Source organism: Protomyctophum parallelum (assembly GCF_964188405.1).
Source record: "Protomyctophum parallelum genome assembly, chromosome: 23".
Classification (NCBI taxonomy): domain Eukaryota; kingdom Metazoa; phylum Chordata; class Actinopteri; order Myctophiformes; family Myctophidae; genus Protomyctophum; species Protomyctophum parallelum.
In genome coordinates, this window is record NC_139715.1 from 16,097,435 (window position 1) to 16,114,832 (window position 17,398).

Genomic DNA, 17,398 nt, shown 5'->3' on the forward strand with positions numbered 1-17,398 from the left:
CATCGGCTTCTATGCGGGCTCGCCGGGCTTGGTGGCCGTAGTAGCATAGCAACTTATGCTACTATTTTGGTGTCACATTTAGAGTCATAATTGCTATAAATGTAATTGAAAAAAAAAAAAAATTCGCTCGAAAATCCTCGTTACAATGACATTGAGTTGACGTGTAAGTTTTAGGGTAAACTGTTGCATAATCGCAATTTCGCGTGACGAGTTCCATGCTCTCCGTCTCCCCCCGCTGACATGGCCTCAAACACGGCTAAGTGATGAACAGGGCTCCGCAGCACGGAGCTTCACAGGTTACCACTGCCTGTCTAGCGGGGGGAGACGGAGAGCATGGAACTCGTCACGCGAAATTGCGATTATGCAACAGTTTACCCTAAAACGTACACGTCAACTCAATGTCATTGTAACGAGGATTTTCGAGCGAAAGAATAATTGTTTTCAATTACATTTATAGCAAATATGACCTAAATGTACCGTCAAAAACGCTAGCCTGAGCTAGCAGCCACTTGTTGTGTCCATACAGTTGCTAGCGCGGCGCGCCGTAGCCCTGTTTCAAACAGTTTCAAACTGTTTTCAGTCAGACCACGTGATGTGCTGTACCACTCATATTAATTTCTGGGCGTGTCAGCGGCCCTTTAAGGTTGGGGTCAATCCACTTGACGCCCAATTTTCACCTTCAATTGGTTGGCTCGAGTGAGGTATTATATTATTTGAATTATTGTTCCAGCTAAACTCTAGCATAATTGATCAATCAGCCTACAGTATATAGCAGGGGTCCTCAACTAGAAATGATGAAGGTCCACAAATGTTCTTTTTAATAAGACCGAGGTCCGGTCCCATGCGCGGCGTCCATCGGAGAGCGGGGCTCTATGCCCGTTTAGTATGGTCAAGCCAAGCTTATACAAATCAGATCGCCTTCCACCCAACCAATAATGGGGTGCAGAGTGCAGGCCCGGAGTGGAACTCCAAATCAGGCCGGGAGTTATACGCCCTGGCAGGCCACACTGCGCGCGCACATAGCGCGCGCCAGAATTTTGGGGGCCCTTGGGGGACATTTTGGGGGGCTTTGCAGCAATTTCACATGAGAAATGTACCATCTGATGTTATTTATATTATTAACTTTAAAAAAAAAAGTTTTTTTCTTTCTTTTTTTTTGGGTGATCCGCAAAGAGGTGGTCCGCGGTCCGGTCGCGGACCGCGGTCCGCCAGTTGAGTACCCCTGGTATATAGCATAAAAATGTCAAATAGGAATGTTCAAATCCAATAAGCAGTTTAGTCATGTATCACCTAACATTTCTAATACAGTATGTGCTATCTGCAACTACAGCAAACTGTAAATAGTTGTCTTTCTTCCACATTGCTAAACAAAAATGTATTCCTAATGTTTGCATATAAACATTATTTAGCTGTTTTTGCTTCAGATAAAATCAAATGTCCTCTCTCTCACTGGGAAAAGGTTGTACAGCTACGTGCACGCTGATGATTATCGGACGTTCTTCAGTAACACTCCACGTGCAGTATTTAAGGTGGGAGGGGGACACCGATGGATCGCAAGAGTTGTGCCCCCGAGCGATAGAGCACACAGCCTACGTAGTACGTGTGTACATATCTACCACATGCGTGTGGGCTCCATGGAATGAACACATGCTTTATACTTGGTTGTGTGTGCGCCGGTGTGTCACACCAGACAGAACCCATGTACAAAGCTCACGAGTTACAATGTGACATCCGTGGAGAGCTTGTAGATCAGCTATTTTCCGGGGTGCGACGCAATGCGCAAACCAAATATACCTTAAATCAGACAACAGTGATTCTCTGTCTCTCTCTTCTCTCCCCCTCTCTCTGTCTCATCCTTCGAACATTTGTATCTGGCCTGCCTGCCAGCTCCACTTTTCTTTGTCAATTTGGGGTGCTAATTTAAATTAAATATGGACTGCCCCCGGTGCTTGCAACATAACATACTGGGCTCAAATCTGGCTTAAAACCATTGCCCTCTCTCGCTCCTCTCGCTCTCTCTCTCTCTCTCTCTCTCTCTCTCTCTCTCTATTAAATGAAGCGGAAATGCCTTAAAAAGAAAATTTGTATCTTTCGTGACCGCGTACTGATCTGCTCCATTACTTTTACTTAAAAATATCGACTTCGGACCATTAGTTTTGGGTCATTGGGCAAAGATCATTAAGAGATTTTCTCCATTAGAGAGATTTAACCGCTTCTAACAGTGGAACGGGAAACCATCATGGAACAGCCTGTAAGACTGAAACCATCATGGAACAGCCTGTAAGAATAATACCATCATCTAACAGCCTGTGAGACTCAAACAGCATCAGCGGTAAAATAACCTCTAACAGCCTGGGCCGTGGCTCAGCAGTCCAGGCACCGTGGCTGGTAATCCAGTCTGGCAGTGTGCCACGGCGGGTTCGACTCCCGATCCCGACTGCCTTTACTGCATGTCACCCCCCCATCTCTCTCCCAATTTCCTGTCAGCCTACTTTCTATCCCTCCATAAAAAATCACCACTCAGTTGAACTGAGTGGTGCAACCCCCCCCCCCCCCCCCCCTTCCTCCCTCCCTCTCTCTCTCTCTCTCTCTGGCACAACAGCGCCCCTACTGGTACTCATAGTCACATAGGTTATCACATACATAGTCACATACATAGTCACATAGGTTAACACGGACATTGCTGTTTGTGACACACACGGAAAGGATTGACTTTCTTGATGTAACAATCTTCAAGGGCCCAAACTTTAACACAAATGGGAAACTAGACTTAAAAGTATTCTTTAAAGAAACAGACACCCACGCCCTATTACACAAAACGTCATTCCACCCGACACACTCTTACACAGGGATAGTCAAATCACAACTACTAAGATTCCATAGGATTTGCACGCAAAGTAGTGATTTCAAAATAGCTTGTAAAACACTATTTAAGGCACTCAGACTAAGGGGATACACTAGGACATTCCTCCGGAAAGCTCAAAGTACCTTCTTAGAAATAAGAGTGCGTGATCCAGGCCCTAAATTGGCCCTGATAACCAGTTATTCAACACAGAGCACACTAGCCAACAACAGAATAAAAAGGAATTTTGAGAACCGAACGGATGATCTTCTAAAAGATTATAAAATTATATCGGCATACAGAAAAAACAAAAACCTTAAAGATTATCTAGTACACAGCAAGCTAAAAGAAATCAACACACCAGCACGCGAGGGACCAGAATACTTCAAACCCAAACAATTAGTAAAAAATAGAACTACAAAACGCGTGTTAGAGATTAAACAACGAATAACAACCAGAACCAGCAACTGCATTTACTTAATCACATGTAACAAATGTGGTTTACAATATGTCGGAGAAACGGGTAAAACAATAGGTACAAGGCTGGGACAACACAGATACAATATTAACAATGGAAAAAAGACAACCACAAGATTTGTGCAACATTTCATGGCTCATGGCATTGAAGCTCTAAAATGCGCTGGACTCCAACACAATCCCAACTGGACAGTAGGACAAAGACGTTTTAATGAAAAACAGTGGATTAAGAACCTCAACACGGATTTCCCTGGAGGCTTAAACATGCCTAAAATCAGATCTTGAACACAACAAAACCTAAACGCAGGATTAAACTGGAGAAATCTAAAAATGATTGGATCAGACTTCCTCCAGATACATGGCGAATGCATTTATTCCTTGCATTGTGCCTAAACATGTTGCGACGTGCGGTCGCAACATGTTTAGACACAGTGCACTGAAGTTTTTTAATTCCCCCCCTTCCTCCCTCCCTCTCTCTCTCTCTCTCTCTGGCACAACAGCGCCCCTACTGGTACTCATAGTCACATAGGTTATCACATACATAGTCACATACATAGTCACATAGGTTAACACGGACATTGCTGTTCCTTAAGGAGTGGTTGCACCACTCAAAAATATAAAATAAAGGCGAAAGCCAAAACAAAAAAAAACAACAACCTCTAACAGTATCAGTGTACTGAAATAACCTCTAGCAATTTAAGTACCTCTAACAGTGAAATATCCACTGGTGGAAAAGGTACTCACGTTATTTACTTAAGTAAAAGTATCAATACTGAAATGTTGAAGTACTCTATTGCTCCCTGCCTACGCACTCGTCTCAGAGCCCATCAGGTGTGCATAAGACTTTGTTGCCTAAACCTGTCCGTCAGTAAAAAGGAACATCACAGGTGCAGCTTGGTGACTGCAGGGCGTATCATGTTTGCTTTTAGTTTAATCCAAAAATGATGTTTTAGCAAATTCAACATGAACAAGGCAGAACAAGGCAGATAGAGCCTGCTGGTTAGTCAGCCAGGGACCAATCAGAAGGCTGACAAATTGGGTTGGGGTTTGGATCCATATTTAACGTTGGTTTTACTTTTTGTTTTGTCGAAATCAATCAATCCATCTCTCTCCTCTCCTCCAGACCACACTGTCTGTTTTGTGTTGTGTTGTGTTGTGTGTGTGCTGGTGAATGGGCGGGCCAGAAAACCAAAAGTGCCAACCAACCAATCACATATTGATTCTAGGGATGCTCCGATCAGGTTTTTTGGGACCGATCCCGATCACTGATTGTTTTTTCTCACGATCTTGTGTCGTGTGTGTGATCTTGATGTCAAAACGCATGTCAAAACTGTTCCTGTGTGTGGGGAGAATGTTTTGGCCTGTCACAAAGATGAAAAATGATATTATACTACATATCAGATTGACATGTATACCACTTAACCCATTTAGACCTAGCCTCGGACCTAGCTCCAGACGTTTTTATTTCCAGTCCACTTCAATTCGGCATAGAGTAGCGCAAACATTGCTCACTCTCTGCTGATTTCTGATCGTCTGCACCTTTGTTAAATTGACACACACACGCACACGTGTACACATACACACACACACACACACACACACATACACACACACTCCTCTCTCTCTCTGTCCTAAGTAATTAGTCTCATGTCGCACAGCTGCGCATAGTTTCTCCCGGTGGATCCTGCCGGGAGCTGCCTATGCCATAAAAAGCATAGGTGAGTTCCAGGCTAATTTAGACCTGACGTCGAAATTAAAAGATTTGTGCTGCATTTTCACGATTTTTCAAAAATAGCAGACCTACAAGATCTAAAAGCTCATAACACACCACTATGAGCTTGTAGTTCTGCTATTTTTCAATAGCTAAAGTTTGACATAATGTTTAGTTAAAACAAAAGGGGTTCCCGCCCAGAATGGGATAAATCGTGGAAGATTAGGAAATTGGGGGAAATTAGGGGAAATTGCCGACCACAGATGGCCGATCATAGGAGCGTCTCTAATTGATTCTCCGTGGAACGGTCTCTAACAGCGTTTCAAGCTCTTAACAGTCAGCCATCCACTACTAACAAAACATCCTCAATGGTGAGCAACATAGATAAGACGTTTTGGGGAAAGCTCTGAGCTGAACAAGAGTACGAGTAGTGCTTCCCCAGACTGAGTAACCATCAAAGTGCCTCTGTGCAAGGCACTGGTTCAAATAACGACCCCTCCTTCCCTCTCCCCGTCCTCCCTCTCAGGTATCTAGACAGAGACGACGTGGCAGCTGCGTCCCTCGGTAAGGCCCAGAGGGAGGGAGGCAGCGTCCGTCTGGTCAAGAAGGACTTCTTCAACAAGAGGAGGTCTGCGACGTCACTCGCACCTCCTGCAGAACACAGGTAGGATGGATGGGTTTGATTGATTTAAATATTTATTAACAGTTTGCAGAATTACAGTACATTTCAAGCACAAACTCAATACAAAGACTGTTAACTGTGAGTGGACGACCCAATTAAGCATTACACTTGTTTACAAGAGGGTCCACCATGTTCAATCATCAAAACATTTAGAGACGTACAAATAGACACTTCTATATAGTCAAAGAACAGAACAGGAATTCATCATAAAGGAGGTAAAAAGGGAAAAGAATCATATACAGTGAGGGGAAAAAAGGGGGGGGGGGATTCAGATTTTACAGGGGCCAGTTTCGAATTGCAGCCGTCCGTAGGTGCCCTTTGAGAGCGGTTTTGAAGGAGTCATGGGATTCGGGTATATAATATATATACAATTCACAATTTAGGCATTTAGCAGACGCTCTTAATCCAGAGCGATTTACAGTAAGCAGGAACAAAAGACATGGTAATAAGTCAAATACATAAAAATAGTCGTACGTATGCGAAGAACCTAATAGTGGAATATCTATATAATGAACTATGCATATATACTACATAGTGCTATGTCTACATAGTTACATAAGTTGAGCCTTTGCATACACCTGTAAGGCCGTCGGGGCAATGGCAAGTGCTACCGCCTAAGATGGAGTCTGAAGAGGTGGGTTTTAAGACTACGGCGGAAGATTGGGAGTGAGTCTGCAGTTGTGATTGCAATGGGAAGTGCATTCCATAGTGTTGGAGCCAGAAGGGAGGAGAGTTTGGGACGTGTGGAGCGTTGTCACGGCGTTTTTAGTGAAGGTACCTCCAGCTTCCCTGTGTTGGCTGATCTATATACAGTATGGAGGGATGGATGAATGGAGGATGGATGGTTGGATGGTAGGGAAGGTTATAATAGTTTTGGACTTTTCATTATAGTTTTAGGTAGTTCTCCCACTTTTTTAGTTAATTTTCGTTTTTATTGCGACGTAAAAGGTCGCATTTACTATGAAAACCTGCATCTCCCGTCCGTCCGCCCGTCCGTTAGTAGTTAGTCACCTAACGCCCCCATATATGGTCACACCTCGTGACATCACTCCACCATATATGGCCATCTCCATATATGAAGATCACGACACTGACCTCATCTAACCCTGGATAACCTACATGGAGAAGACTGGATCATCTCCAGTTCTCCATATATGGAGCCGGCCAGCAACTCTACATCTGACCTCAAACCTCTAACACTTAGATCTCCGGTTCTCCATATATGGAGCTGACCTCTTCTGACATTCCATATGTTTATCTGACCACATCAAACCCTACTGTACACTCAAGACACGCTCCATATATGGCCAGTACAGAATTCATTCCATATGTTGATCTGACCCCCCGTCACCCAGGCGGATGCGTGCACACAAGCTCACCCTTTAGGGCGAGGTTGCTTCTCGCCCTCAGGGCGTCTTACTGGTTAGTTTTAGTGTTTGTTCTATTTTATTCGGCCCTTTTCAATCGAGGTGCAGGATTGGAAAGGGCCAGAGTAATAAGTATTGTGTAATAAAAAAAACAAGAAAAGACACAATGCAGTTTCAGTTAGTTATCGTTTTTCTTTTCCTTTTCCAGTTTTTATTTAGTTCAGTAAATGAAAAAAACAAAGCAACAAAACAATTATTTTAGTTTTAGTATTTTCCGTTAGTTTTAATTAACTCTAATAAGCGTGAACACCACATTGAACAGATAAACAGACAAACCCCGTTGCTCGCTCGCCTGTCACATTTTCATTCGCTCACGCACTCCTGTGACGGAAAAAGTCAAAATACCGATGGTGTTTTGTTTGAAACTAGCATGGTGGTTATTTTGGCTGCCCGTCGGTATCGGCAAGTGTGTTAGTCTTAATTCAGCAGCAGTAATAGTATATTGGTTTTGTCATTTGCCCATTTCAATGCTTAAATCCCTCTCCCGCTTTCTTTCTTCTATCTGGGCTGAGGAGCCGTTGGGGATGGAGTGGTGCAACGCGGTCCATCTGTCCCCTCCTACGTGGCGCTGGCACCCTGGTGGGACACGGTGGCACCTTCCCAAACTCTCACTCACTCTCCTGCCAAGAGAGAGACAGAGACACACACACCACGCACGCACACACGCACGCACGCGTGCACACACGTACACACACACACACACACACTGATGATGTGCAACCACATGCACTATAAATGCATGGTGTACACCTACATTATGGGCAGATTTGAGTGAACGATTCATTTGTCAAATGAAAGGTTGTTCTACACACAATCGACAAAGGTGCAGTGTACTGTACACAATTGCAACTTGCTAATAAATCGCACAATTTAACTTTTTTTTTGATGGTGGGGTTAAAATTATAAATCATCAACGACATATTTTCAGATGGGGGGTCCGCAGCCAAATCCAGATAATTCTGGGGGTCCTTGACATGAAAAAGGTTGAACACCATTGACATAGAAACATAGGGTTTTTCAGAAAACATTTAGGATTTAGAAGCCTTTTTCTTTCGCGCTACGATCTTGTAGATCTGCTATTTTTGAAAAATATAGCGCAAATTGAATATATATTCTTTCACAGCGAACATTTTTTACTCAAATATTAGCTTCTGGGAGGTCCCTGGAACTACATATTTTCAGATGGGGGGGGGGGGGGGGTCCGCGGCCAAACACAGATAATTCTGGGGGTCCTTGACATGAAAAGCATTGAGCTGCGCACCACTGACATAGAAACATAGGTTTTTCCAGTTAGGATTTAGAAGACATTTTGTAGAATCTAGTGTCGGGTCACGCGCGCACAAAGCGCACGTTCAACCGCTCTTCAATAAGTTCAGCACGTCCGGCGGGCAAATCGATGGATGAGTCCACATTGGAAGCGTTTGTATTGCTGTTCCGCAGGATGCTGAATCGTCACTCACGCGCTCACAGCGGGCGGCTCAATGGTCCTTGGCATAGTGATTTGTTTAAATCAAATTGACTTGTACAAACAACCGTACAGCGGCATGTTGTTGTAATCTATTGACATTGTGGTGTGGGGCGTGGGGTTCGGGTGGCCCACACAGCCTTCTGTCTAAATGTGAAGCTATTTCAATCTTTAACCATTTTTAACCAGTGGTTTTCAAACCTTTTTGAAGGGCCGAGCTCTTCTGTTCTCTCTCTATTATCCCTGTTATGCAAGTTGGATAAGTCTAAAGGAATGCCTTTCTATTTTCTAGGCAACCTATGAGGAACTAAATTGATGCATGATGAAATACTGGACCCCATGCAAGGAGTAGCTCAGGGGTAGAGTGGCTGGATGGTAACCGCAAGGTTGCCAGTTCGAACCCGGGCTCCCCCAGAGTGTCGAAGTGTCCCTGAGCAAGATACTGAACCCCTAGTTGCTCCTGATGTGCTGGTCGGTGCCTTGCATGGTTTCCGCCGACCATTGGTGTATGAATGAATGGGTGAACGTAATGCACAATCTATGTAAAGCGCCTTGGATAAAGGCGCTATATAAATGCACCATTTAACATTTTACCACTAGCGTTGTGAAGCGTAATCAATATAGTGCCACAAGTTTTGTATTTTTCCAGTTTTTCATGTGTCTATGAGGTGACAGTACTTCATTAGACACCCTGGAGTCGTTTTTATGTGCAATTGTGTATTAACTTTGCATGTATCAAACAGAAAACAGACAACGAAGCAAAAAGAGCTCGTATAAACATTCCCAAGGGGGTACAAAACAAGAGAGAAACATCAACAGTAAAAAGGCCAAGTAATGACCTAAAATACAAGATACCACACAAAATGCAAGACACTCAAGAAAACTAACACTGGGGTTCACATGGTTAAACCCCCCCCCCCACCCATTCCCCTGAATTCCTCATCTCTCGCTCCTCCTCCTGTCCTTTCCCGCACCTCTCTTCCTAACCTCTTTCCTCCCTGTACCCACCAGGCAGGGTGAGGAGTCCACTAAAGACGTGAGTAGTCCACCGCCAGCGGCACCGCCATCATCTTCATCGCAGCCATCTTCGTCATCGCCATCATCAGCTGAGTCGGGCTACCTGCAGGCTGTGGACAGCGAGGGAGCCCCTCTGTGTCTGTCCTGTCAGCAGCCCTGCTCTACAGAGGGAGGGCCCTGGGACACTCGCTTCTGCACTCGGAGGTACGCAGTGGTGGACACAAAGTACTCCACCTATGATGCAATGGTCAAACACTACAAGTAAATGTCCCTTGGTCAAAGTTGTACTTGAGTACAACATACGTATTAAATAGTGCAAATGACAAAGTACATTTTCTTTTTGATATGAATGCATTTGACAAAATATAATGTCAATACTAGTGACAATACAGACCTACAAGCTCGATCGGATATTTCCATTATTTTAAATATATAGGGTTTAAATGGTTAAGAGTTTGACGTGTAAAAATAACAACAACCAAAAAAAAAAATCACTTTGACTTAGAGCAGGTGTGGCTTCGACCGGGGTCCGTGATCCCTAGGGAGTTACTACAGGGTTTTGAGTGATGGCAAGCGTTTCGAATCCAATGTTGCTTTGTAAATATTCAAACGAAAGAAAAATCATTTTAATTTACACAGCACAGATGAGCGTGTTGTTGAAGCCATCGAAGCTGCACTTTAAAGAATCCTGGGGAATACTTCCAAGTTCAAATGTTCAACTATAGGAAATACATTTTGGTAACTGTGCTAAGGTGATGCTAAGTAAGTCAATTGTCTAGTCTGACAGTGACTACAGGTATGAAAGCCATACCCTGTGGATACCCTGTGGATAGGCATTGTTTGAAGCTCTGCTAGGTGTGATAGGAATGTAGCATTCTATGCATCTCAAGGGCCTTCTGGATCTTTCTGAGAGGCCATCTGCCATTCCTATGTTAAATCTCAACCACACCCAGAGTTCAACTGTTTGATGTAAAACTGCATATAATGTCATGTTGTGAATGAAATAGGAGGCTAGCCATCAAGGTGGTTAGTCTGTCTGTGGGCTCCACTCATGGGCCGCGGGAAGCTCTGCTGTTTTTGGTCTCGGTTGCAATAAATGGTCAATTCAACACTTCAGTTCAAACTCTCTGCCTGTGCTTCTTCATCTGATCGTCTGAGGCTTTGATGCCTGGTACTCTGCTACAGTTTGCTATTTAGTTTAGAGAAACTCTTCGTCCTTTTGTCTCTAGTAGTTTAATTAGTTAATGTGGAGTGTTAAAATTCACGACACTATCTTTGAAAGCCTCTTATCAAGGCTTTCTGAATAAATAAATAAAATAAATAATTGAATATGAAACACGGACAAAAGTTGAATATGAAACACAGGCAAAAGTTGAATATGGAACACAGGCAAAAGTTGAATATGGAACACAGGCAAAAGTTGAATATGGAACACAGGCAAAAGTTGAATATGGAAAGGGTATTCTCTCTTGGCTCAGAATCTTTGTCATATCATATCACAGATTTACAGGAGTAAAGAAGTGTGTGAAATTTGTCAGTGAGAGGCGAGATATTATAGAGCTCAAATGACCCCCACATCTCATGTCTCTCTCTCTCTCTCTCACACACACACACACACACACACACACACACACACACACACACACACACACACACACACACACACACACACACACACACACACACACACACACACACACACCACACTCTCCCACTCCCACAGGAAAAAAAAAAAACATTAGGAAAGGCAATGCATGTTGTGTTCTTTTTAGACTACTGTGTTTCATGCAGCTTTCATTCAAAGACATGGCACCAAGAACAGTTCATCTGTGGTAATATAGCGAGGCTAATTGATGTCATTCCCGCTCCCGTTGACTTTTTACGCCCGGCATTCCGTCCCAATCCTGGGGATTAATACATTTGTTAATCCCACCCCGCAGAAATTCTCATCCTCTACTCCCGTTGTAGAGAAGAGTCCTTTTACACCTAGGTGGACAGGTGCGTCGGAGCAGGCAACCAGTGCGAACAAACGACCATCGTCAGGTATCTGATGAAGGTCGTAAGATACTGAAACGTTGTAACTCTCCAGTAGCGTAATAAACTACTGCTTTATAAGTGAAGACAGTGTGTTTTTTATGCTCTACTCCAGGGGTTTTCAACCTTTTTATAACAAGTACCACTACAGAAAATATCTGGCTCAAGTACTGCAGTACACCACCATAATAACTGATGATGCAGCTATTAACACAGGAGGAAAATATTCTTTAAATTGTTTTTTTTTTTTTTCATTCCTAAGCCAATTGTGCTGCTGCTCTGATGAAACTCTGTCTAATCAGCACAACTGATAATATTTCTAATGTGATTAATCCGTCCTCAAATCTTCTATTAACGGCTAGGTGTGCCGTCATGCTCATTTCTTAAAAAAATAAGAAAAATTACAAAAACCTTTTTATGTCACAATCCCTTTAAAAAAAATCTAATATTTTCCAATGATATTATTAGTATTGACAAATCCAATGATTTCTTTCAGTAATGTCATGAAAATATCTTAAGAAATTCCAAGCAGTGAAAATCGCCGATCTACAAGCTCACAAGGCGGCTTGTAGATCTGCTATTTTCACTTGGGTCCCGGGTATAATTTCTCTTTTGGGTCACGGGCTAAAAACGTTTGGGCACCACTGCTCTACAGTAACACCCCTCGTCATGGGGACCACTGCTCTACAGTAACACCCCTCGTCATCCCTCCTCGCAGGTGCCAGGAAGAGTTCCAGTTGCGCACCAGCCAGCCGTACATGCGTGCGTGCGTCCTAGAGGCGGAGCAGGGCGTGTGTCAGCAGTGCGGCCTCCAGGCCCACCAGCTGTACCTGAGGGTCCGCGACGCGCCGCCCGGCCAGCGCAAGGACATCCTGGATGGCACCTGGCTGGCCCAGTTGCCACTTAAACAGGTAACATTCTGGAGAACACCTGGCTGGCCCAGATGCCACTTAAACAGGTCACAGCGGGGCTCCACTGCAGCCATCGGCATCGCGTCTCCGTCACCGTTCGGGAATGTTCCCTTTTGAATCTATAGAAGGATGCTCCACTGCCTACGCTGCGTTGTGTTGCACTGCGTTCGGTGATGGTGTCAAACCTCAAAAATGGCGAGGGGCACGGTGGCACAGTTGGTAGTGCTGTCGCCTCACAGCTAGAAGGTCCTGGGTTCGTTTCCCGCTCGGGACGCTGTGGGTGCTGGCGGCGTGTTTCCTCCTCCGCGTCATCAGTACCCATACCCGAAGGCGGGGTTGGCGAAAGGGCCTTTCTGTGTGGAGTTTGCATGTTCTCCCCGTGTCCCCTAGGGTAGGTACCCTCACAAAAAACATGCAGTAATCCTGGTCACTAAACTGCCTCCCCCTGGCCAGCCGGGGCGCCTGATGGAGGGGAAAGGAACTGGTTGGAATAACGTGTTCCTTCCACGCGCTACGTCCAACTCCAAACAGGGAATCTCCCCCCTGTCAGGTGTATAGGAGCAACTTGGACACTCAGGCATGAAGGAAGCATGAGTTCAAGTCCGTTGCTCTCCCCTTGTCCCCCATATATGGGGACTAGGTTGGTGGAGGGTGTGTAGAGCCCAGGATCACATTAGATGATTGACACAGGGGTGAAAAATGGGTTACAAAATCGTGGGATAAAATATATATATTAAAAAAAAAAAAACTAAAAAATGGCCCGGTTCGTTTTTTGCACTATACGTGCGCTGGCCAGAACTTTCGCTGGGCAGTCCTACAATAGCCTACACTGATCACGATCAGTGATCTGATGGAATATTCTACTTTCATTGCCATGAGAAAATACCTCGTTTCGTTGTCTACTTTCTGTCCAATGTATTAATTAATTAATTAATTATTTATATATATATATATATAGAGTATAGAGTATATATGGAGTATAGGGTTGTCTACGAACATGTGCGCAGGTGGCAGATGCCGTACCCTAGCCAAGGGGGTACGATTATAATCGTAGAAAGCAGAGAAAAAGTTAAGTAGCCTGCCTGCCTTGCGGGATAATGAACGGGTCGGCGCCTCAGCGGTCATTTATCGAGAATTAAAATCCCTTCAGGATGATTAAACACGTCAATTTAGTCTCAGTGTTAATCATCCTAGGCTTCCTAGCGGTTTTATTTCTCGATAATGAGTGAGCAGAGTGACCGTCGACCGCGCTGTTCTGATGTTGAGATGTTCTGATGTTCATTCACGTGAACCACGCCATTCACAACACAACACCATGTGCCATTCGGTAGGTTAGGCTCATAAGGATTAAAGCAAAATAGAAATCTCACAAGTGAAAATGTTTCTATGACCAAGTCCTACTCTGATTTGTAAAGGAGCCCACCACACACATCACTAAAATACAACGTACTTTCTTTCTTTCTGCCGGCCGCTTTGGTGCTGAGAAATGCGCTCTCTTGCGCTTGTGTTGTAATAGAAGTTGGAACAATCCTTACCTCATGAAACGGGAAATAATCAAAGCAATTAATGCATTGTTTTTGGTTTAAATCAAATTAAGCTGCGAATGCGGAAAACCACAGACTGTTGAACACATCATCGATGAATGCCCAATCTTCAAGTCACCACATGGAGTCAGCAGCCTAATTGAACTGGACGATGATACTACTTCTTGGCTGATGTCCAAATTGCCTACACGAACGAACGAACAAAATTAAGCTATTAGGCTACAAGATAAATATGTCACGGAGGGAGCTTTAACGTGAGAGGACATGAGGGCAAGAATCCATGCATAGTTATTGCATGGCGTTTGTGTTGAGTCTCACTGTAAACTGTCTGCCTTCACGACCTTTTATCATTTTTTTTATCAATTAAAGTAACGAATCGGGAGGAGAGTGAATCGTCCCACCCCTTACACCATGAATACACATTACACACACAACTCTATACAAAGTTGACACACACACACACACACACACACACACACACACACACACAGCACACTGTACAACCCAAACAGTCACCACACATACAGTCACGCACGTATGTTGGTGTGAACACTCAGAAGGGCCAAAGGCTCTCAGTAAATGGATTGATGAGTCCCATTGATTTTTCTCCCTCAGTGCCGGTTCTCAGCCAGAGAGAGCCCTGTTTGATTTTGGGTCCACTGTTATCCAGCAATAACACATACCCTCCCCCCCCAACACCCACCCACTGCCAAGCAGCACCACCAGCCAATCAATGGTGCTGCATGGGCTTTGTAGCAGAGGGGAAATTCACACACACACACACACACACACACACACACACACACACACACACGACTCTCCTGATAAGACACACCGCAGGCAGCCAGAGTCCTGATCCTCCATGATTTGTTATTAGTTCATTCTAGGGTGTGTGCGTGTGCGCGTGCGCGGCAAGTGCTTCTGGCGGCTTGATTGGAATGTTCATAGGGTATGTGTGTGTGTGTCTTGTCGTGTAACGGTGTGTGTCTGAGGGCATGGTGTAGATGCCTGACAAGGCAGTTAATGATTGATTGTGAGCTTGTAGATCTGCTATTTTCACTAGTTTGGGTCTCGGGCAAAACGTGACATTTTTCGTTTGGTCGGGGTGGGACAGGGGCTAAAACAATGTGGTAATCTAAACCACTGGTTTAGGTTATTTGTCAGTGAATAAATGTTTCCTACTACTGAGATGTGTGCAGTTCTGATCTGGCGGCGTGTGCGCTCGCGGACTCCCGACAGAGCTCCGCAGCTCAACCCATGCTGTGTTTGTTTTTGGGGCTGTTGCTGCTTCCAGCGAGACTACGTTAGGTTTCAAATGGACGTCTTAGGCATCACAGTAATGAACCAGATATCTCTACAGGCATCACAGTAATGAACAAGATATCTCTACCATTCCACTGGTGTCGCCAAAAGAACACTTCAGAAATGAACATTACGCAGAACATGTATGTATATATATACTGTATGTATGTATATATATATATATATATATATATATACTGTATATATATTACAGTATATATATATATATATATATATTAGGGGTGTAAAAAAAATCGATTCGAATTAGAATCGCGATTCCCGTTATGAACTATTCAAAATTGATTCATAATTTCCAAAAATCGTTTTTTCACCTTACCCTAATCACAGTAAACATGTCTTCAGTCATTTTCAAGTTACTGTAGTATAGTCACTGCAGTTGACTGTAGTAGATTGTGATGTAATCCTATGTATTGAATCGAGAATCATTTTGAATAGAGAATAGTTTTGAATCTGGAAAAAAATCTTTTTTGGATTGAGAATCGAGTTGAATCGAATCGTGACCCCAAGAATCGGAATTGAATCGTGGGACACCCAAAGATTCACAGCATTATATATATATATATATATATATATATATATATAGTGAACTAAGTAAAGTATAATGAATCATATGGTATTGTGAGTTGAATCATTAACTGTACTTGAATCGTCTGTGTGCACGGCTGCATGCACGCGTGTGTGAAGTCAATTGCCCGATCTATTAACCCATTCTGAACGGGCACCCATTTTGGTGTTTAGCATCAAGTTATGCTTTAGCTATTGAAAAATAGCAGATCTACAAGCTCATATCGCGCCACCGAGTGGCGCGATACGAGCTTGTAGGTCTGCTATTTTTGAAAAATCGAAGAACGACTGACATTTTTTTGAATCTGATCTCAGGTCAGAATGGGTTCATCAGACCAGTGTGTGTCCGGCGGAAACCTCGTATGAATCTGATCTCAGATCAGAATGGGTTAAGATCAAGCATCTCTGAAACTCAAGCGTTTAGTATTTTGAGGCTCTGATATGCCCGTCGGTTTCCCGTCTATAGGTGACATGACAGCGTGCGTGCGTGCGTCTGTGCGTGTGTGCGTGCGTGCGTGCGTCTGTGCGTGCAGGCGTGTGTGCGTGCGTGCGTGTGCATTGTGGGTCCTGTGTGAATGAGGCTGTTCTGTTCCTCTGCTGGGTTCCATTCCAGCTGGCTGCCTAATGATGGCATAGAGCTCTGCCCTAAGAAAGGAAATGGATTTCAGCTCCTGAATTCTCCCTAGGGGGTCTCTCTCTCTCTCTCTCTCTCTCTCTCTCTCTCGCATCTGCTGCCCTCTCTCTCTGTTATCTTTCTTTTGCCCAGTTGCTAGCTTCTGTTTTCTTCTCTCCGTCTCCCATCTAGTCAGGTCTTTAGCTGGCTTGTTCCTCTGCCTGTAGAATAGATACATAACTCGATAGATAACTCGCACACACGATTCATGTCAGTACATACAGTAATGGACGGTAATACAGTAACGGACGGGAAAGGGAATACAGTACCGTCCGTAGCGTGTTGTCTGGACTCTTGGGGACACCGTGCGGTACCTTTCATGGTATCAAACATTCCAGGCACACTCCTGAGCGAATGGATAGCATGCATGGCTCATGGCCGTGCCGATCCTTAACAGGGAATGCGTCATAGTTTTTGGAGACACATTTGTCTCCATACTGGCCTCGTGTAGTAGTAGAACCTCTGGTAGAATATGGAATGGAAACCGCAAGGTTGCCAGTTTGAACCGGGGCTCCCCCAGAGTTAGGGCCGATTCATACTCCTATTTTACCGCTGCTTCGGCGCTGTAGTGCCGAAATGATTTCAGCTCATCAGAAATTTTCAGTAGCACCGAAGAGCCGACTTTAGGACAGTCCCCGCCCCCCCGAACCTCAAATGACGTCAAATTGTAGGCTCTACAGAGCCGAACCGACTTTTATTTGGCTCTAAAATAGGAGTGTCGAAGTGTC

At 44.2% G+C, this 17,398-nt stretch overlaps 1 protein-coding gene across 1 annotated transcript in view; it reads left to right on the forward strand.

The window, feature by feature from the left end:
• Window positions 1–17,398, forward strand: part of zranb3 (zinc finger, RAN-binding domain containing 3) — a 117,647-nt gene that overhangs the window by 73,397 nt on the left and 26,852 nt on the right. The window contains exons 18-21 of the mRNA XM_083758396.1: window positions 5,349–5,401; window positions 5,557–5,694; window positions 9,616–9,825; window positions 12,374–12,566. Coding sequence (XP_083614522.1) covers window positions 5,349–5,401; window positions 5,557–5,694; window positions 9,616–9,825; window positions 12,374–12,566 — 594 coding nt within the window. The remainder of the gene's footprint in view (window positions 1–5,348; window positions 5,402–5,556; window positions 5,695–9,615; window positions 9,826–12,373; window positions 12,567–17,398) is intronic.